Source organism: Rhipicephalus microplus, chromosome 10 (genome assembly GCF_043290135.1).
Source record: "Rhipicephalus microplus isolate Deutch F79 chromosome 10, USDA_Rmic, whole genome shotgun sequence".
Lineage (NCBI taxonomy): Eukaryota > Metazoa > Arthropoda > Arachnida > Ixodida > Ixodidae > Rhipicephalus > Rhipicephalus microplus.
In genome coordinates this window covers 40,557,906-40,579,772 of record NC_134709.1, presented here as the reverse complement: position 1 = coordinate 40,579,772, position 21,867 = coordinate 40,557,906, and the positions used below count along the sequence as shown (strand labels likewise).

Here is a 21,867-nt window from a genome sequence, read left to right as displayed (position 1 = left end):
GCCAGGGTGATGCGACAGCTTATTTGAAATGCCTGTCGCTTTCACTTCTGTGCTATGCCACTTCTAGTGCCTCGAAATGCTTTACTCAAGTAAAGCTGTGAGGAGTTTAGGTGCTGAAAATCATCGTCTCAGGACTTGAGTTTGACACAGAACGAATTTTGGTTAAAGGTAAATGTAGCGAATTGACTTGGAAGTTCCGTCTAATTCAGTGTTTGAGACTATTCAAACACTGACTTGCAGTGAATAGCATAATGAACTTAGACTTAAATACAGAAACACTGGTTTGCTGTTTTTTTCATTCAAGAGCTGTAAAAAATGTTTAAGGTATGTTTCTCCATTCTTCATAAGTTTCATATGCTGAAAATTATGTTCAAGGTGCTGCAGTTAAGTCCAAAACCAACCTTGTCAGAGGCTGTTAGCATTTAAGCAGCGTGTCTGGTTACCGCGTGTCTACTATTGCGTTACCAAAACAACTTTTAGACACTCACTGATTAGGACTCTGCAATTTATGAGTGGGCTTGATAAGGAGGGCTTGATGAGTAGATTCACGGCTTAGCTTCAATTGTATTCTTTATGTAGAACTTGCTAGAGACCAAAATAAGACACATAAATAAAAGACATCAAAGTTGAAAACATTTATAGAAACAGCTTGTATAAAAAAGACAGCACATAGCACTATAAAGCTGGAGAGTGTAAGAATGATTTCACTCTTTAATTCTGCCTTTGAAGAAGTGCCGGTACAACCGATTCTCCAAAAGGGGTTTTATGATCTGCTTTATTGCTTTTGTTTTACTTTGTCCATGCATGATTCCATTAATGTTTTGCATGAACTAGTATTTCCAATCTATTATAGTTGACGTTTAGCAAGCCAACAGAGTAGTAAGATCGTGTTAAGCAGATTTGTAGGTTGTCCTGCCAACATGCTATAAGTGGACTACATAGATGTTAATAAGCCATCTCAACACTTCATTAAAGTTTCCCTTAAATGAGTAGATTATTGTCAATTAATGGGTCTTGTCCAATCTCTGTGGCACACACCTGTTTTGATTGATTGATCGAATGCTCAACACTATGGCAGTCCCCACCTTGGCGCATTGGCCAAGACTTCGCTATCTTAACATTTCAACGATAACGTAAAGAATGCTTAGTTATCAAATGAAGGGGAAAAGATTGCTGATACATTCATGAAATTTTCAAATTATTGTGCAATTGTACGATAAGACCAGACAGCTGTATTAAATTTGACCAGAACTATTTTGTTCGGATATGCTAAGCTTGAACACATTAAAAAGAAAGGTTAGTTCATGAATATTTGTTATAAAGTGGGGATTAGAAAGGGATGTCTTAGGTGGTTTGAATAAAATTATAAACTGCACCAAGGACATTCCTATATGCCATTATCCATAAGCGTTGGCACCAAAGTTCATATACAAGTGCTGCAGTAAACGTATCTTGAAAAATGGATTAAGGAGAAGTATTTTTTTTAATAATGAATATCTAAGACATAACACAAGATAATGTTCAATTGTTCTTATTTATTTGCAGAAATGACAGAGGGGCAATATTACAAACCAGGCCCGTTTATAAGTATATGTTTGGTAGTGACAAATATGAACATTGTTGGAGAAAGAATAAAGAAGATGTTTGTTGTGATTGAGGCTCGTGCTTGTTTTGCTGAGACCACTGACTCCTGCATCATTGGTGCTCGACAAATTAAACGGTTGTCTTAACTAGGCCTCTAAACGTATTTCAATGGTTTAAATGCTGGGACAGGCATCCATTAATGTTTTGCACGAACTAGTACTTCCAATTTGTAGTAGTTGACAGCAAGCCAACAGGGTTAGTAAGGTCGTGTGTAAGCAGATTTATAGGTTGTCCTGCCAACGTGCTAAGAGTGGACTGCATGGATGTTAATAAGCCATCTCAACACTTCATTAAAGTTTCCCTTAAGTGAGTAGATTATTGTCAATTAGTGGGTATTGTGCACTAATTAGTGGGTCTTGTTCATTATACAGCAGGTAGTAAAAGTCACAGTTACTACCACAGGGGAGACTGACCGTTGCGAGACTTGAATGGAAATTTTAAGTGCTGATATTCCATCCCTTATGGTATTGTTTACCTCATATCTGTGCCCATAGCTGATGTTCTATATTTGATTGCCGTTATAAGTTCCACTATTGGAAGAGATAATTATTGAGCCATCCAGTGATGCTCGTGCCTGGGAATGAGCCACCCTATTAATTTTTTCACCACCCAGGGCTTAATTTTGATTGGACCTGTGGAAAGTGGTAGGGCTTCCCCAATTTCTGGGGCACATACCTGCCAGACCAGAGTTTTTGCGTATGCCAACAGTCACATCCACAGCGACATGAGTCGGACAACAGAATCTTCCCTTGAATAGACAATATGCGGCCGATGGAAGCTGAAGCTAGATTTCCCACATGAAGGGTGCCATTTGCAACAATTATGCTAGCATGGCTATCATCCTCCCATTGACTTTCTTGGGTGTAGACTCACCCACAAAAGTTCACGGAACGTGGACTCTACTGAAAATGCGAATCTCTGCTCTGCTAGCGCACAGCACTTTTAACCTAGCCGGTAGCTGTATAAGTCGCAGTTACTACCACAGGCGGGAATATTTATTTGGAGGCTACGTCATCAAACGAAGTAGGAATATAGCTTTTTAGAAAATGATACACTCCACAAACTTCTGGGTGTGGAGGTTTGTGTATGTACAAGGTTAGAACCTGCAAATATGTACTAGGGCTACTCAAACACATGGTATGTATAACTGCGGCCCTAAAATACTGCACTTAAGCCCAACGGACCAATAAAAACCAAAGTACTACCTGAGAGGTGACAAGGCTGCCACAGTTATAACCACGAAAGGTCGAGAGCAGTTACACAGTGAATAAGGCGAGAAACCGAGGTACACACTCTTTCAACAGCCTGGTGTTTACTGTCAATCAGCTCGTCGCAAACATGACTAACTAGGATTGAGCACCTCGATTGACCTTATCAACTGCAGTGATGGAACTAAAAAGCAGGGCTTACTAGCTCCACTATTAGATTGGATTGGATAAACTTTTATTTCCACTATTAGATGAGAACATACAATTTCCACTTCGAGAAAAACGTACATAACTGTTATTCTTTAATCAGGTTAAAGTACAATCTACACTATGCCTGCTTTGTAAAGTCCAACATGACCCATCAGGCAGAAGCCATGCAAGCAACATGCATGTTCAGTGGCCAGATTCAAGGGTCTCAACATCAGGCGAGTTGCTCAAGTGCTGTTTCTATCGAGTAAGCTAACCTAATACGTCTCTGCCACTAACATGTGCTGGTGTATGAGATAAAGAGCACACAAATAAGCACGTCAAAGGCATAAATTGAGTTCATTAAACTTTATTTCGAACTTCAAACACAAGGACAGATAATGGTAGGTGACAATCCACAGACGTTTAAGCCAGGGGACTAGTGAGTGACTGAAACAACTTTATTGTTGATCCAGCATAAGGGGGGAAGAGGTAGAGGGATTTAAAAAAGACTAGCGTGCTTGGACGTCCTGGAGCGGCAACCTACTCGTGTCAGACCCGTAGGGACGCCCCTTTCAGCCGCTGGCGTTCCAGGATTCCAAGCACATGCTGGACCACGTCTCTTTGGTTGCCTGGCTCTTGGCTCATGATTTTGCCGCTGATGTGAGTTGAGTCCCCTTCTTGGCCACCGTCGAGCAACCAAGAAGAGGACTAGCCAGAAAGTTTTTTCGTGTGGTTCTATGGTTTGTGTTTGTGCATGTGTTGTGCGAGTGTACGCATTCACGTGCCAAATCAATAAATTTTGGGGAAGGGGGAGTGGGGTCTAAGCCTCACTGGCTACACCAGCAATGTAAGCCAACTGTGCCGCTGAATCCGCACTTCAACCTGGCATGATGGCAACTTCTCATCATGAAGTACTAAACACTTTTGCTAACAACAACTGCCTTTGATGAACGCTGTGACCTATACAAATGAAGAGTCTAAGGATGAAGTTACTCTCATGTGGTGGCAGTGTGGAGCAGCTCCATTGCTCACAAATGCTGATTTAAGGTAATCTCAGTAACTTCTTGGTTTTGCATGCGAGTGCAATCAAGGGTTTCTGCTATGAATGTGACATTTGATGAGTTCACTAATTAAAATGTGCTACCAATCATGTTTTTCAATCTACTGGGAAACTGCCCCCCCCCCCCCCCTTCTTTTGTGTTTATTGTCATTCAGCTCATTCAAAACATGATTAACTACGATATCTATCATACAAAATTGCAATTGATGACAACATGTTTGTTTTGTCTAATAATGCAGAAAAAAAAAGAGTGGGGGAGTAGGAATGTCTGACGTGTTCAGTTTAGCTGTGTACAACAAACAAGTATGGCACAAAGCTTCAAATTCATGAACCCACTTGCACTTTGTGTGCTTCTGCAGGACTAATTTGCCAATTATAGTGATACGAGGGTCTCATTTTCGTCAGTGTGTCTTGATTAACTTGTCGCAGAAGACTTGGCGTGAGGCACATATGAAGTGTTGGTGAATGAATCCGAAACTACTCCACTGCCTCCAGTTTCATGTCCATTTGTGAGAGTGCCCTCGATGAGATTCCAAAACAGACACTTGAGGCTCACTGCCAGTGCACAACAACTTGCTCAGTTCTGCATTCGATGCCTCTTGGGGCTACTTCAACTTCATTATTTCTACAGACTAGCCCTCCAGGACAAAGAGCTGCTGTCAGCAGCTTGACTGAGCCCAAAAGGCATTGCACACTTTATAGCACGTGTTAAGTGATCACACGTAACACTTCACTATAAGTGCCCATAAAGGCATTCATTGCTACTTATGTTTCTGCTTAGGATGTATGTCGTATGTATATTCAATGTCTACGCGATTGCACATCACCTAAAGCTGACACGGCATTTTAGAGTAGAGGCACTTGCATGTTATTCGAAGATGTGTGGAGTGTAGCAGAAATTTGCAGAGGGAAAAATGGGATGTGATTGTATGATGTGCATGCCCTCATGAACACGAAACTGACTGGTGGTGGCAATCACAAGCATGCAGATTTCACGCTGCTCAGTTTATTTCGAAAGAGCCTGAGCGATTTCGAAAATGTATGCAGTTTCTATCATACAAATTTGCAATTGATGACAACATGTTTGTTTTGTCTAATAATGCGGAAAAAAAAGAGTGGGGGAGTAGGACGTCAATGTTAGGCTAAGAATGTTCACTTTATAGCATAAAAAAAGACAGCACCGAGATTAAAAGATAAATCAAGGTCGCCGCAGCACTGATTTGAGAAGTGTGGTCTATCTTGTTAGCCAGGCAAGGTATGAGACAACGTAAGCCTCCATGGAAAACGTCGCAAACGTGTAAGTTGATGTTATACGATGTAGCACAATAAACACATCGAAAAAAAATCGTAATATCTGAAAATAATCGCGATAATCACACCTCGAGTTGTATAACCTGTACTACTATGCGGTCGCCTTAATATCTTCCTGCACTGTCGTGCATATGGAGTTCTGGCAGTTCACTTTCAAGGAACCTCATCTTTTCGGCATCGGCACTATGCACCGTCGACACTAAGGGATATTTACTAATACATACGTACTCGAGCACGCAATCCCGTGGAAACACACGCACAAAGACTTAAAAAGCACTCTGTAGTTGCACGTGAGAACATCAAGCAGGGCACACACACATTGAAAAGATGTTAGAAAACGCGGAACAATGTTAACTCCAAGAACGAAGCATGGCCAATAATCTTACGATGACGATCCTCTGCCTGCGAAAAGCTAATGATGCCCCTGCCGACAACAACGAACCCTGGACTCACGAGAACATTGGTGATAGCCTAAGCGCGTTCAGAAAGTCGCCGTATTTACATCTCGCCGGATCTCGAATATTCTCGTGCATTCGCGAACAGCTGATTTGAAAAGGCAGGATCGCACAAAATCTGCCACACGCAAACAACGTAATTATGATGCTGGTGATGCCATAGGCACGGCTATTATACTGTATTATTTATTCGTTTCTATAGGTGACTGAAAGACATCGCTAAAAGCTTTAGAAGCTTCCTTGTCAATGTGTATATTTCCGTAAGTATTCGGCCCTATTGCACGCAGGACCTGCATTGGACGTCAAAAGATACATTATATATGAAATGTATAGTAGATTTATACCTCAGTATCTAAACATCGAATTTTGTTTGTTTTTTCTGTTTTTTTTTTATGCTAGCAGCAGCAGAAGACGATGCGGGACCTTTCTCGGAGCTTCTACGAGCACCTGACCAATAGCAGAACGGCCAGGTTGATGACGTTGACCTGCTTTGCTCCTATTGGTTGGCGCGGCTCGCGAAGCTTCTCAGCGTTTCTGGAAAAGCGCGCGAACGATATAAATTGCGCACCGAGCGGGCGTCAGGCAGACTTGCGACTTGATCACTCGAATACGAGAGCGATAGTTCTGGAAAGAACGCATACCACACAACGCACTCATTATGCCTAGCCGCATGCAGTCAGACGTACCAGCCATCGGCATCGACCTGGGCACCACGTACTCGTGCGTGGGAGTCTTTCAACACGGTCGCGTCGAGATCATCGCCAACGATCAGGGCAATCGCACGACGCCGAGCTACGTTGCCTTCACGGACACGGAGCGGCTGATCGGCGATGCAGCCAAGGCGCAGGCGGCTATGAACCCCGAGAACACGGTATTCGATGCCAAGAGACTGATCGGGCGCCGCTACGACGACCCCAAGATCCAAGACGACATCCGGCACTGGCCCTTCAAGGTTGAGAACGACGGAGGCAAGCCCAAGATCAGCGTCGAGTTCAAGGGCGAGCGAAAACGTTTCAACCCGGAGGAGATCAGCGCCATGGTTTTGACCAAGATGAAGGAGACGGCCGAGGCGTACCTGGGAAAGAAGGTGAGCGACGCTGTCATCACGGTGCCCGCTTACTTCAACGATTCTCAGAGGCAGGCGACGAAAGATGCCGGCGCAATCGCTGGTCTCAACGTGCTGCGCATCATCAATGAACCTACTGCAGCCGCGCTTGCCTATGGCCTCGATAAGAACCTGCGTGGAGAGAAGAACGTCCTCATTTTCGATCTCGGCGGTGGCACCTTCGATGTCTCCGTGCTGACCATCGACGAGGGTTTTATGTTCGAAGTGCGCTCCACGGCAGGTGACACACATCTCGGAGGAGAAGACTTCGACAACCGAATGGTGGAGCACTTTGTGCAAGAATTCAAGAGGAAACACCGCAAGGACCTCAGGGTAAACCCTCGAGCCGTGCGAAGACTCCGCACTGCCTGTGAGCGCGCCAAGAGGACTCTCTCGAGTTCTGCCGAGGCGAGCATCGAGATCGACGCGCTGTTTGAAGGCGTCGACTTCTACAGCAAGATCACCCGAGCCAGGTTCGAGGAGCTCTGCATGGACCTGTTCCGCAGCACATTGGAGCCCGTGGAGCGAGCACTTCGCGACGCCAAGATGGACAAGTCGCAGATTCACGACGTAGTACTCGTGGGCGGTTCCACTCGAATCCCAAAGGTGCAGAAGCTGCTCAAGGACTTCTTCAACGGCAAAGAACTTTCCATGGGCATCAACCCGGACGAGGCCGTTGCCTATGGCGCTGCGGTTCAGGCAGCCGTGCTGAGCGGCGACTCGAGCGACAGCATTCGTGACGTACTCCTGGTTGACGTGGCGCCGCTGTCATTGGGCATCGAGACGGCGGGCGGGGTTATGACTCGCATCGTGGAGCGCAACTCTCGCATTCCATGCAAGACGTCGCAGACGTTCACCACTTACTCCGACAACCAACCTGCAGTCACAATCCAGGTTTACGAAGGTGAACGTGCCCTCACCAAAGACAACCACCTTCTGGGAACATTCAACCTCAACGGCATTCCACCAGCGCCCAGAGGGGTTCCACAGATAGAAGTCACCTTTGATATGGACGCCAACGGCATCCTGCAGGTCTCTGCCAAAGACAAGAGCACGGGTAAGCAAGAGTGCATACGCATCACCAACGACAAGGGCCGTCTCTCCAAGGAGGAAATTGACCGAATGCTTTCTGAAGCCGAGAAGTTCAAGCAGGAAGACGACATTCAGCGTGAGAGAGTGGCTGCCAGGAATAACCTCGAGTCCTACGTCTATGGAGTGAAGCAGGCTGCCGAAGAAGCCGGAGACAAGCTGTCATCCTCGGAGAAGGACTCGGTGCTCTTGAAGTGTCGGGAAACCATCTCATGGATTGATGGAAACAGCCTGGCGGAGAAGGAGGAGTACGAGCACCGTCTCAAGGAGCTTCAGCAGGCTTGCATGCCAATCATGAGCAAGATGCACCAGCCTCAAGGACCAAAGCACAGTTCGACAGCACAGCATGTGGGGCCGACTGTCGAAGAAGTTGATTAAAAACTGTACTTAGGTTATTAATAATGTGTAAATAAGTTGTGTATATACAAATGGCATATAAAATCCTGTCTTTATGTGGTGTTTGAGTGAACAGCACTTTCTGTGATAGCTTGATGATCTCATGGAAGAAATTGTGTTGTCCCTTTCTTGTGGTGCTCGAATAAACAGCCTTGTCCTCATAATACTTTTTTGTGCCTTGGCTCCTCTTGGAAGGTCAAAGCCCTTTACCTTTTTTCTTTTAACCACATGTGTTTGGATGCTGAAGTTCTAGAACTAGCTAATCAAGCTACTGTGCTAATTTAATAATGTCATAGTGATATAAAGTCAGCTAGAACTTTGTCGAGTTGATTGGTGAAATATTTCAGTGTAGATAGTCTTCATGCATACTGTATGATGCGCTGTAAGTGTTTATGGAAGAGGATAGGTAAGTGTTCTTAGGATGATGCACTGTGCTACAGTAGGAGTGTGATATTCAGTTAAAAGTATTCGTAAAGTTATCAACAGTGTGGTTGTAGGTAAGGCAAGGAACATGAGTGATCTTTACGAAGCAATTTGAATTACATAGCAACAAATATATTACATAGCAACAAATGACATAGCAACAACATAGCAACAAATTACATAGCAACAACAAAAATTACATAGCAACAAACACACAAGGATCACGCGTACACATTTTCAGAATTCTCGCTCAGAATGCACCCAGTTAGTTTTGTTTTATTGCGTATATCAAGAGAAATTGCTCCGATTCATCTCCCGAGACATTTTCTCGCGCTCTTCCACAATGATGCGCCTGCCTGAGAAGTGCTGCCCTCTTTCGTTTTTAAAGAAAAACTTAGCAAATTTTGCAGGCGTCAGAGATGCAAAGGACCCTTCTTCTTTATTCTCAAAGGACATAATTTACTGCCTTTGGTTGTAGGCTTTCTTTTGTTACTCATGCTAGCGTTTTCGCGCTATCTTAAATGAGACTGAATATTGTCAATATGCACGATGAAATTATGCACGATGAAATCCTGCTGTGGCTTCTATTAAATAGGCAGCGTACGCACGTGAAATCGAAATGTACAATTCGGCACGTATGAACCAAGTTTGCCTGGCGTGTGCTGCCATCTTGTGTCCAAACACGAATATAGTTTGTTACGGCGCCCAAGACAAAAGCCCTAACCTCTCTCGAAATCCAAGGTAAAATTTTTCGATTGTCTTGCGTAGCGTTGCGATTTTCTGCAGCCAAGCTTTGGCATAAACATTCGTAAGGATCGAATATAGACAATGAATTGTCATATGCGGCCTTTGAAAGCAAGGACCCCTAATTACTTGCAGATGGGCACAAAGGCGGATCCAACCACCTATTTGGGGGGGGGGGGGGGGGGGTTACTTGAACTAACACCTGAAAGGTGGGCGTAGTCATTCATTTTTTTTTGTTTTTACTAGCACAAAAACCATGACATCATAAATACTGTTAATGTGTGCTCACAGTAACCCCATTCATTTGTCCTAATTGGTGATAGCAGATGGATGGCAAGCACTGATGAGAGGTGCTGCAGGCTTTAAGGAAGAGGGCGATCCAGAGGGCCCAGTGCCCTCTGGATCCGCCACTGAATTGGTGGCCTGGCCAAAGCTACCTGGGTGGTCGCGGGAATGTTTAGCCTTTCAGTCACTTCCCAGGCCTGCTGCGATGGCCCAAACTTGGTTTTCGAGTTCTGAGCATCGCGCCAACGCGTCTCAAGGTGATCCGGGCTTTTGTGATCGAAAAGCCGTGTACTGTGCGGGCATTTGCCTAGGATATGTTTTAAGTCTACGCATTCGGGTTTACCTACGAGTATGACGTGCAGCCCGACAATCATTAGTTGCCTGCGCAGTACTGCTGCCTTTTATTAATGTAGATCACTTTTTGTTCTCAATGTTCGCTTAAGATCAAACGTCGCGTTTCGTTTCTCTGACTTGCAGAAGGTGACGTTTCTTTCCCGGTACCTGCATTTCTCGCTGTGATCATACAGGTGGTAAGAGCAGCTTAATTCTATCAACCACACACAAAAAAAGCCTTTTCTACCCTCACTGAGGGTGGACGCTGGTTCTGGAGCAAAAAAATTGCACTCGACATTTGGCGATAATTCATCTAGCTACAGCGGCGCTGAAGTAAAAAAAACAAAAGAAAAAAGTATGCTTTCAACCCATCGGGAACGCACCTATCGCGGCTTGGCGCGGAGAGCTGCAGATTGCACAGCGTCTCGTATCTATGCGCAAGCCGGCCGACTCATTGCCGGTGGAGCAAGTGACACGCAGTTTTAGAGATAACACTCCTTCACCTTTCAAGCGAGCCGGACTGCACGAGTGCTGCGCACGGCAAGACAATTATTCCGAGTCTGTTATGGCCTCGGAAACGAGGCGTACCCCTGATTGTTAATCGCGAAGGACATGCTTTAACGATGTGCTATCTGGGCTTACAATGCCTGCGTTGCCATTCACGATTTTTGCGGCTTCTTGTGGCTACCCTAACCGTATTTACGCGTGCACGTAAATACGGTTAGGCCAGGACCCGGTTTGTTTATTCTCAGAGGAAGTGTTGACTGATCTACCAAACTTCGCCGTCTTTCGTAAAGATAGTGCCGAGACAAGAGAGGGAGAGGGGCTCATTGTATTTAGTCAGCACTTGTCATGCTCTGCTATCGACATCCCATCAGAACTAGAAATACTGTTTATTCTATGTCATGCCGCCCCGCAATCTGTAATTTTAGGTGTTTGTTGCAGTCCCCCGAGTAATGGCGTCGACTTCGTTCGAAATCTAAGCAATGCACTGAATGTTGTTTGCTCTCGCTATCCAAATGTCGATATTCTTCTTTTTGAATACTTTAACCTAAAAAAAAGAAGGTATTTAACTTACATGAGGAGACTATTTTATGCCGCCTGTGACTTGCAGTGGCCTTCACGAACGCATACTCCTATCTCATTGAAATGACCAGCTCTTCTACATACACTTACTCCAGCTGCGAAGAAACCATCGCGCACCTTCTATGTGAGTGCACCCATTTCAACGCGCCAAGACAGGAACTGAGGGCAGCTCTGGATAGACTGGATGATCGTCCTTTGTTGGAACAAAGGATTCTGGGTCATTTGCCGAGCCCATCCTCTGCCCAGAAGGCTTTGAAAGCTTTGCTACGCTTTTTTTGCGGACAACTGGCCTCAGAGACAGACTTTAATGTCTTATACTCTTTGATGTTGCCTTTCCTCTGTCGACAGTTTTTTGTAATTTCTCTCTCTCTCTCTCTCTCTCTCTCTCTTCGCAACATTTCTTTTCATTATCTTTTATTCCACTCACCCCTTTTCCCAGCACAGGGTAGCCAGCTGGTCTACGAACTGGCTAACCTCCCTGTCCTTCCGCTTAAACTTTCCTCCTCCTCCTCCGTAACCTACCAAATATTGATTTGTGCAGCTCTGTACCTTCTCTAGCAAACCAAACTGAGGCTAGATATAGTAAACCGAACTGAAGCGAGATATTTCTTGAACGTTTGCCTCAACTTTATTATCACACAACCCATATCAGAGCCATACATCAGAGCCAACGGGCGTTACCCAAGACACTGCAAGCATTTTAGATCTAGTATACTTTTTGTCGTCCATTACCTTTCTTCGAAAAATAAGCGATCACAAGGTCATTCATGCTTTGTTTCACTTTGGTCCCGCTCTGCTGCAGAAGCGCGAGAAACCATTACACCTATACGACAAAGGTGATTATGAGGCATTATGTGAACATTTGCAGGATTTCCTACATTCCTTTCAAGATACTTTTCATAACCGCAGCATTCATGAAAATTGGCTGATATTCAGAGAGAAAATAAATGAATTAGCGAACCGGTACATACTAAATATTTCCTTTCGAATGCACGCACAAAAACCATGGTTTAATCATTCTCTTGAAAGACGAGAAAACAAAAAAAAAAGAAACGTTTGCATAGCGCCGCAATATGCAAAAATAACACTTCTGCACGGGGAAAGTATTATGCTGAACACGCATATTTAACCACGATTCACACTGCAGTGCGAAAGATACGTCTTTTGGTGAAGACCTTTGGCAACTCTTAACCAATAGCGTAAAGAAATCCCGGCAGGTGATACATCCTCAAGGTAGGTACAGTGTAACACTCGCCAGTGAAGGAGGGGAAATGGTCGACGATATAAAGTGCGCGAATCTTGTTAATGCAGTGCGCCCTTTATATGTGTATGTACAAAGGAGCCTACAACACCGCATTTTTCGTCAATACAAGTGTTATGCCAACCATTACACTTTTCATGGTATCCTATCCTCATGGTATCCTATCGTTTATCGACAAGTTTACACACACATCAGCCGGCCTGGATGACATTAATGCAAAACTGTTGAAGAATACTAAACACGTCATAGCGGTTTCAACTGGTGAAATGTCATATGACTGGAAGTTTTGGAAGGTTTTTCCCATCTACAAAACAGGTGACAGGAATTACCCGCTCAATGATCGCCCCATTTCATTAACGAATGTGCCCTGTAAGCTCACCGAACGTCTCGTATACACAGAAATCATGAAGTTTCTTGACTGGAACAAATACTTTCACTTTTCACAGCTTGGGTTCCGCAAAGGTTTTTCCTGCGAAACACAATTGGCCATTTTTCTGCATGATATTCACACCGACTTTGTTTGTAACCTCCAAACAGACCTCATATTCCTAAATTTCGCAGAAGCGTTCGACAAAGTGCCACACCAACGCCTATCAGTAAAGCTTCCTCTTGAGAATATTAATTGCGATATTTAGTTATGGATAGAGGCCATCCTGACGAACAGTTCCCAATCTGCTACAGTTAACAACTGTGAATCTATAGCCTCCTCCCAGTGACTTCCGGCGTACCGAAAGTATTTGTCCTTGGACATCAACTTTTCCTAATACTTATAAATGCCCTACCTCTGCACGTATCTTGCCCCGCCATGGTGGTCTAGTGGCTAAGGTACTCGGCTGCTGACCCGCAGGTCGCTGGTTTGAATCCCGGCACGGCGGCTGCATTTCCGATGGAGGCGGAAATGTTGTAGGCCTGTGTGCTCAGATTTGGGTGCACGTTAAAGAACCCCAGGTGGTCGAAATTTCCGGAGCCCTCCACTACGGCGTCTCTCATAATCATATGGTGGTTTTGGGACGTTAAACCCAACATATCATCATCATCTGCAAGTATCTTGCAACGTTCGTTTGTTTGGAGACTACTGCGGCATTTTTCGAAAAATCACTAACTCATCAAATCAAGACATATATCTTCAGGAGGAAATTAACTACAGCAATAGTGCGGCCGTTGGTTAATCGATCTTAATCCCAAGACGTGTAAAGAGGTTGTATTTTCTCGCCGGCGTGATTCATTTCTTTACCGGTACACAATCAGTCACGTTCCCGTGTGTGTTGCACAGTGATACATATATACGTGCTACCATATTGAACTACTTATCCTGGCGCAAACATGTCACTAATATCGCTTCATCTGCTAACAAATCACTGGGTTTTCTCGAGCGGCATCTCAATCGCGCCCCCAAAGCTGTAAAACAGCTGGCCTACCAGGCAATATAGTCAGGATTCCATACGCATCCGCTATATGGAATCCTGACCAAACATACTCCATCAACGCACTCGAAGCCGTTCAAAACAACGCCACGAGGTTCATCCATTCTAAATATTCGTATGACGCAAGCATATCTTACCTTAAAAAAATTGAATCTGCTTCCTTTTTTGCACGCATTGGCGCACTTTAAACCTTTTTGTTTTTCTTAATCAACCGCCCTGTTTACAAACAGCCACTTGATGACATCCGGTTTTGTCCAGTGATAGGCGTAAATAGCATCGGTGAGCAAGAAGAGCTTTAGAAAATAGCCCACTGGTTTTCTACACCTCCTTTTTTTTATCAGACAAAATATATTCGAAAAAAATGTTCATTTGGGCTACATGTAAATGATAAAAGATTCCCTTGAACTTTACGCACGTTTCTTTTATCTGAAAAACTAAAGAGAGACATTTCTTACATTTAAAAGGAACTTGCTTTCAGTTTCGACATTAGGAGCTGGTGAATGAGGTGACCGGAAGTATTGTGGAGTACAACACTTGCAATCTTGAAACCGTCTCTATCCTCCCAGCAGCCCGAACATCTCATCGTACATGACACACATTTCAAGTGGGCTGCCCTCGCACGTGCACTACTACCTTTATCGCCTCATTCTTTTGCCATACCGCTACCAAATGGACCAACCTGTCCAACGAGACGATCATTGCCAACACTTGCCCGTGGGCGTTCACGGCGAGTGTCACGGCGCACTTTTAGCAGTGTAAGCGTTTATTTCATTTTTACTGTTTATTGTTTGGGTATATCAGTATTCGTGCTGACGTAATTAACGCATCACCCTATGTACTCATCTGTACTTTTTTTTCCTCATTCGTTGTTATGTATTATGCAAATGTATAGCGCATGCATTTTTTCTCTTTTTCTATTTCTGTATTTTCAGTTATGTTTACGCAAATTACAGACTAATGTTTTTCCACCCTTGTGTAATACCCCTACCAAGGGGTCTGTAAGGTAATAAAGTGAAGTGAAAAGCCAGCTTGATGATGCTAGGTTTTTTTGCTAGGTTGCTTCTGAGCGCAGAGACGTTCGAGTACAACCACAGAAAGTCACAGACACGACCCATGCAGATATTGCTCAAACTTTATAGACGAAAGCTCGCGCTGAAACCAAGCGTTCGCAACTGCCGTCGATCTGTGGGCTGTCGTCGTTCGCGTAGGGCTTCTATCATTTCGGCGTCTTCTCGAAGTAGCCGTCGCCTTCCCCGTTCCTTATAGTATTCTCTCGCTGTAGGAACCGCTGAAGCATTCCGTGCAGTTGCTTCATCGAAGCTGAAAACATGTGGCTGCGCTGGTTATCACTGTGTTACTCCCGACGGTTTATTGAAACTCTCTCTAATTCACTTCCTTGTTTCCCTCTCCCCACTTGTAGGGTATCATACTGGACGTAGTCTATAGTTAGCGCCTGTACCTTTATTTCATTCATTCTCTCTCTCTTTTCAATCACTAGTTAGGTCTGTATAGGCGAAAATGCTTGATGTCCGTGTGCTTAGATTTAGGTGCACGGGAAAGAACCCTATAGGCGGTTGAAATTTCCGGAGCACTCCACTACGACGTCTCTGATAATCATATCATGGTTTTCGGACGTTAAAACGTAATCATTGTCATTATTAGTGTGTCCAGAAATCCTGACTGTGGAATGCCGCCCATCCGTTGCCTTCTTCAACGTAGTGGACCATGCAGAGGTGCGTACGTGTATTGAGGGATCTGCCCAATTTATATTGCACATACCCATTCATGATGATGATAGTTTCTTGTACACACTTGTACGCACCGAAGTTTTTACCGGTGGCTTATACAGCTTCGATTTTAATAGAATCGTAGCCTGAAATTTTCAGTAAGACCTTGACCTAGGTGAGGATGAAGGCACAGCGAGGCTGAGGTAATGGACGAAGAACACGCAACACGGACTGAAGTTTTAAGTCAGCGCTCGGCTGCGTTGCGTCTTCTACGCCCATTGTCTCAGTCGTGCTGGGACTTAATTCTTACTGCCAAAATTTTCTTCTGCGAAGTAGCACACTTTCCTGAATGCCAAACCACAACTTAGCGGCCTGCTGCCGGTGAGGTTGATGACGTGCCGTGGTGAAAGGTCAGGGCGAGGGCAGAGGTAAAAACATTCATTTCACGCTATGCTGTAACACCGTGCCACAAAACAAGAAAAAATTTGCCGGTGTTATTTATTCATCCGCATTGAAACTTTTTTTTTTTAATTTTCTTGTGCACCCTAAGAGTTAGCATGAGATGGCGTTGCAGTCACGTTGGTACGTTTTGTTTGGCGAGTCGTATGAGTGTTCGTTATGAAACAATGCAGAACGTATAAACTGCTTCTCTAAACAGGCAGAATCATTGTTGCGTGTCTTCGTTGTTGGGAGTTCAGAAAACATGAGCAAGGTATAAATCTGGCCATACCGTCTGTGTGACGCATTTTGTTGTGCAGGCAATTTCGTGGTAGAAGAGTTCATTCTAGCTGTGTTTGGCTGTGCGCACAAACTTGAGATACTTCGAGAAAGGTGAGCACCCCCTTCCTTCCGCTGCCTGTAGAGTACTCTCGAAGTGTGCGAATTTTGTTCCTCGGTGATGACGTCAGCCTCTAGCAGGCGACGTCGCAATAGTCTGTACAGTCGTTTTAGATTATAGAGTTAGGAGTTCTCGGTATAGTTTATTGTGGCTTTTCGTCCGTGCAGCGTTGTTCTATCTTCTGAGCGACGTCCTAAGAGCATCGGCTGTAGTACGATGTCGTCCACGTTTTCATGCAACTGGTGAGATTATCGTCTTCTTTAGTAGTTTGCAATGGCCGAACTTCGAGAGCAGCGTCGTTGTGCACCATCTCGCTCGTTTCACGATGCTCCTGGTTCAGGAAAAAAAAAAGCAAACAAACAAAGATAAAATTAAACACAGAAGCTCAATAGCCGGAAGTATAAGCCCTTTCATTGTTTACAAACACAGACCTTTGATGGCATCCAGTTTCGTCCACCGATGTGCCTTATTAGCATCGGGGGGGGGGGGGGGGGGCAAGAAAAGCTCTGGAAAATAGCCCGCTTATCGCTTATTTTCTACACTTTCCTTCCCTTATTTGGCACAATATAATCAAATAAATGCTCTTTTGAGCTACATAAAATAATAAGAGATTACTTTGAACCTTATGCCTTTTATCAGAAAAAAACTAAAGAAAGATTTTCTTTACTCTTGAAAAAAACTTGAGAACGTGCGTTCAGTTTCGAAGTTAGGAGCTGATAAATGAGGTGACCGGAAGTTTTTTTGGGTGCAATGCTTGCAATCTTGAAACCCTCTACAACGCGTGCTGAAACAGTTGGCGTGGTTTATGACATTGCAACATAGACAGTGTCTTTGTGCGATCTTTCCAAGTGTCTACCTTGTTCGCGGAATGTAAACGTTACACTGTTTGCTCCAAATTAGTGCTTGCGCTATGGTGTTCCAACAATTAACACATCTTGATCTAATTGTCTGTTCATCGTCACAAGACAGATGCAGTGCACACTTCCTGAATACATAGCGCCTGTCATCGACATGCGCACAAGGAACACAAGACACAGGTGCTATGTCTTCATGAGCGGCACGCTATTTGCCTTGTGGTGAAGCGTTCGAAGGTGCCGTGCCAAATATCTCGCCGTGTGGCATCCCAGTTAGTGGTGAGTGATGCGTCCACACAAAAGAGGGAAACAGCAATGGTGACGTATAGGTGCATAAATCGATTCGTGATATATATATATATATATATATATATCACGAACACACACATATATATATATATATATGTGTGTGTGTGTGTGTGTGTGTGTGTAATGAAACAAACAAACAAGAAACTCAGAAGAAACCACAGGGGGAAGAAACACACAAGAAAGCGAGCTTTTCTATAGGTAAGCCTTAAGAGGAGAACTAATGATGAAATTTTTTAGTATTTTGGGGGGAAAGTATTGTTACTAATTGTTGTTGTTCGGTGTATGGCTTCTTTTTCGAGGAAAAGAAATGGCAATGTTAACACACGTTGATGCCGAAAATTTCATGCCAGTGATTAAATGAACGCTTTCTCTCGTGCCAAACAGAACAAAGGGCAGAATTTCCCATTGCTCATGTCATTAAGCCTGCTCCATCGGTGAGCTCGAGGGCTGATTACTGCAGGTGGTGACCATCGGAAGACATTGCGTTGTTCTCTCGACACGTTTCGAGGAAGCCTTGAAATGCTTCCAGTGCATCGTTTTCTGCTCGAACCTACATCATTCTAACCTACATCATTCTAAACGTATGTAAAACATACATAAATTATGGTTGAAACCCTCCTGAAAAAATTGTTTCTCACTACGTTACTGGTGAAGATTCCTACTGAAACGTTTTGCATACTAATCCAACAATTCTTCTTGTTTCCTTACAAAATACATATAGATATTTCTTATGGTTGTAAATACTTGTCATATTTCCATAAGAACCTCACGGACTCGACTGTCATATTCACTCGTTGGGATGGCGTACACAGCGTTTCATTAGGAATGTGACCGATCACATCGCACGAGCTGTCACTGTGAGTGCATTCTTTGACGGATTGGGGCTCAATGCGTGCTCTCTTCGTTTTATTTTTTTTATACAATTAAGAAAGCCAATCATTCGAGAAGCTAACCTGAAGACTATAAGAGGAGAGCATGCAGTCCAAAACTCACTTTGCTTACGTGTCGGAGAAGGCCGACCCGACGCCAGAACTTGAGCATCAGAGGACTCGACAGCCGCGCCGCATCTCGTATCTCGTTGGTCGAAGAAGCTGGAACGAGAAATCGCGGCATTGGACTCATTGTAAAGAGGTTACTCATTTCACGTTATAAGCATGCGTAAGATTATTTGATTAAGAGTACACGAAACCAAGAGAAATAGAAAATAAGCGTTAATGTTTCAGGGGCGAAGCTCCGTATGGTCGATACTTGTCCGTTGACGTGTGCCGTAGCCATGATGACGATGCTAATGATGATTACGCACAATTACTGGCATGAGCAGCGAATGACGTCTGGAGATACTCTACGATGCATTTGGTACGACTGTAAACAACCAACAACCACCAGGGGAACGTGCCCAGACCTCGTACGTCTCTGCCAACTGCAGGCTTTAGATCCGTTACCACAAAGCAGTAATTATGAAGGCGAAACTAAATTCACAACTCACAACATACCAGTCATCTGGGAGGGCTTTATGTTCTCCCATAGTAGAGTGCCAAGTGCTTTGAATGGTTAAACACACTTTACTAAACACATCTTTGCAATCCCCGGTGGGGTGGGGGAGGGGGATTTGAAATGAGGAAAAAAATTAAAAGAAAAGTGAACCCCACAACTGTCTGCACCAACATGCGACACCTCAGCAGTGGCTCACAAGAGAAGGGATAAGGAGGGATAAAATATATCTAAGAAGTAAGTATTGAGAGGAACGTAAAAGAATGAGGGCCGGTTAAGAGAAGTTCATGGACGGGGTCGCGATCAGTGGGAGGTCGTCGAAAAGAGGCCATCACAGACGGGACAACCGTCAGCTACAAAATTCAGCGAGCGTCTCGAGAATGATAGACGGAGATAGTGTTTACTCATGGCCTCCAAGATTTGCGGCAGCGCGGCGGGCACGCCGCGCGACCGCAATCTCGGAGGCCATGGTTTACTCTTACGTGGTCGCCGACTACGAGGACTTTGCGGACAAGCTCCAGTAGAATCGTTTCCTGGGTACCACAGCCCAGACACTCTTCCCGTAAGTTGCCTTATGTATTTATATGAAAAGGAAGTTGAGAGAAAACCCTATCTTTTTTATTCATTTGAAAGCCGATGACTGACACGCCTCTAAGAGCTTCGATGTATTGCTGATATGAAGTGGTAGCAAGCGGCGTCGTACTTACGGCACAATAGGCTGAACGTAAGGCCGAGCACCACTGTCAAGCAGACCGTGAGAAGACTGAACCAGTACGAAGAGATCCGGTAAAGCAAGAGCGCGTCTGCACTGTGGGCCATGGAGGGTGAAAGGAGAACGATTAATTTAAAACCCTCGCTAAATTTTGTTTCATTTATTTATGCACTTATTTGTTGCATAATTTACACCCATTTCGAGGCACCAGCAGGTTTGCAAACAAGCGGTGCCTTATTTATTTTTTATTGTACAATAATTATGTTAATGAATTAGATGGTACGAGTTGTATGGGACAGCATATATATATATATATATATATATATATATATATATATATATATATATATATATATATATATATATATATATATATATATATATATATATATATCATTTGCGCTACAATACATATAAAGAAATTCCTATAGGGCGCTAATGTCTCCCGAAATATTTTCTGGCTCCGCTCTTGATTGCGACTCGTTTGTCACTGAAGGCTATAGATATGAATTGGTATGAAATTTTGTCCTGTAACGCAGAATAGCTGGGACTTTTGATGAGCGAGTGACGAATACAAAACGAGACGGAAAACACGAGAGACGTATGGTAGAGGCTTTCATTTCTTCCGCTGTTAGTTAACTACTGCTCCCCCTTCTCCCCAAACAGTTGAGGATATGGTTTTTAAGGAAAAGTGCCACTTGTATTATCTCACAGTGCCTTGTATAAAGCACGTTTAACGATTTTCGCTTCCCTGATCGACGTCACCGCACCGCATTTCTGCACGGATGTCATATTGAAACGAAATTTCTACGATTTCATGTTACTGTTCGCGGTTTCCATTTGACGCTTCTTCGTGAAGCGTGTAGTTCCCGGGGCATTTGTACAAGCCGTACGTCCTCCTCGCCGGCGTGATACGTGACAAGAACCTGCCAGTGGTCTGCCATATCTGTAGAACGAATACGCCCAGGGCCGCCACCGCCGAACCCTGGAACAAGGAAGGGTCGGTTTATATTTAATGTAATTTTTTATTGAATAGAGCAACGACTAATCCAGGAATAATTTTCACCGTGAGATTAGCAGCGAACCGAGATGCAATAAAAGCTCGTTAATTCGAACTTACAGTGAATACGAGCTCGCACCCATATCGGCACTGCCCTGTGGATTTCTATGGGGGGGAAACTCCCAATAATTTGAAAGCGTCGGTATTCACAATTGATGGTTAGTTCAAACTTACAAGCCCCTGGTTTTCATCGCTCCTCGCAGAGGTCGTCCTAGGGCGTCCACAATGTGTAGCAACACCAAACCTAACCAAATTTGCTAGAGATGCAAGACAAGAAAACAGGAGCATTTCACGGCTGGTGAGAATTCGGACGCTGCGCTCGAGCTCTTGGGAAACGTGGGAATGATGGCAACGGAGTCTCGACAAAAGAAACGCAAGCCTATGAAAACTCCTGATTAAAGTTAATATTCAGCGCGTCAACTCTGCCGTGTAAATAAACGTCTTTTGCACTTGGTTACTAAGTGCTACAACCGCTAACGCGTTGTAGCACTCAATTCGTGCTAACGAGTCCAGATGGGGCTTCTTCGGGTTCTGCCCACGCACTGTGGAGCAGTATTCGTTAATTCTAGCATCCACACGTTGATTCGAACGCCACCTCATTCGAACAATTTTAGAGTCACCTTGAATTTCGCATTAATGAGCTTTTGCTGTCTTTGTCTAGTTTGTCTAGCCCCATAATTTATAAGTGTTCAGCTGTCTTGTTTATCAGCTTGTTTATCTAACGTGCTCTAAAATGTGAAATAGGCTGGTTCATAGTTTCTCCACATGCAAAATTAGCTTCTCCAAAGTGGTCCAAACTGAAAATTTTGTTTCTACGAAAATTACTCCAAACCAGATGTCCTCGGTATAGCATTACAAGCGAT

The 21,867-nt window shown here is 44.1% G+C and overlaps 2 protein-coding genes across 2 annotated transcripts in view; one reads left to right on the top strand and one right to left on the bottom strand.

The window, feature by feature from the left end:
• The first annotated feature begins 6,434 nt into the window (after positions 1 to 6,434).
• On the top strand, positions 6,435 to 8,623 carry LOC119181750 (heat shock protein 68-like). The gene has a single exon (XM_075875530.1). The coding sequence runs from the start codon at positions 6,526 to 6,528 to the stop codon at positions 8,437 to 8,439; it is 1,914 nt and encodes a 637-aa protein (XP_075731645.1). The 5' UTR covers positions 6,435 to 6,525; the 3' UTR covers positions 8,440 to 8,623.
• An 8,095-nt stretch (positions 8,624 to 16,718) lies between these two features.
• The window catches only part of LOC142774219 (sodium-coupled monocarboxylate transporter 1-like), a 57,543-nt gene continuing 52,394 nt past the window's right edge, over positions 16,719 to 21,867 (bottom strand). The window contains exons 12-15 of the mRNA XM_075874614.1: positions 20,769 to 20,929; positions 19,940 to 20,040; positions 18,735 to 18,832; positions 16,719 to 16,909 (exon numbers count right to left, since the gene is read on the bottom strand). Of these exons, the coding sequence (XP_075730729.1) occupies positions 16,772 to 16,909; positions 18,735 to 18,832; positions 19,940 to 20,040; positions 20,769 to 20,929 (498 nt within the window). The 3' untranslated portion in view covers positions 16,719 to 16,771. The remainder of the gene's footprint in view (positions 16,910 to 18,734; positions 18,833 to 19,939; positions 20,041 to 20,768; positions 20,930 to 21,867) is intronic.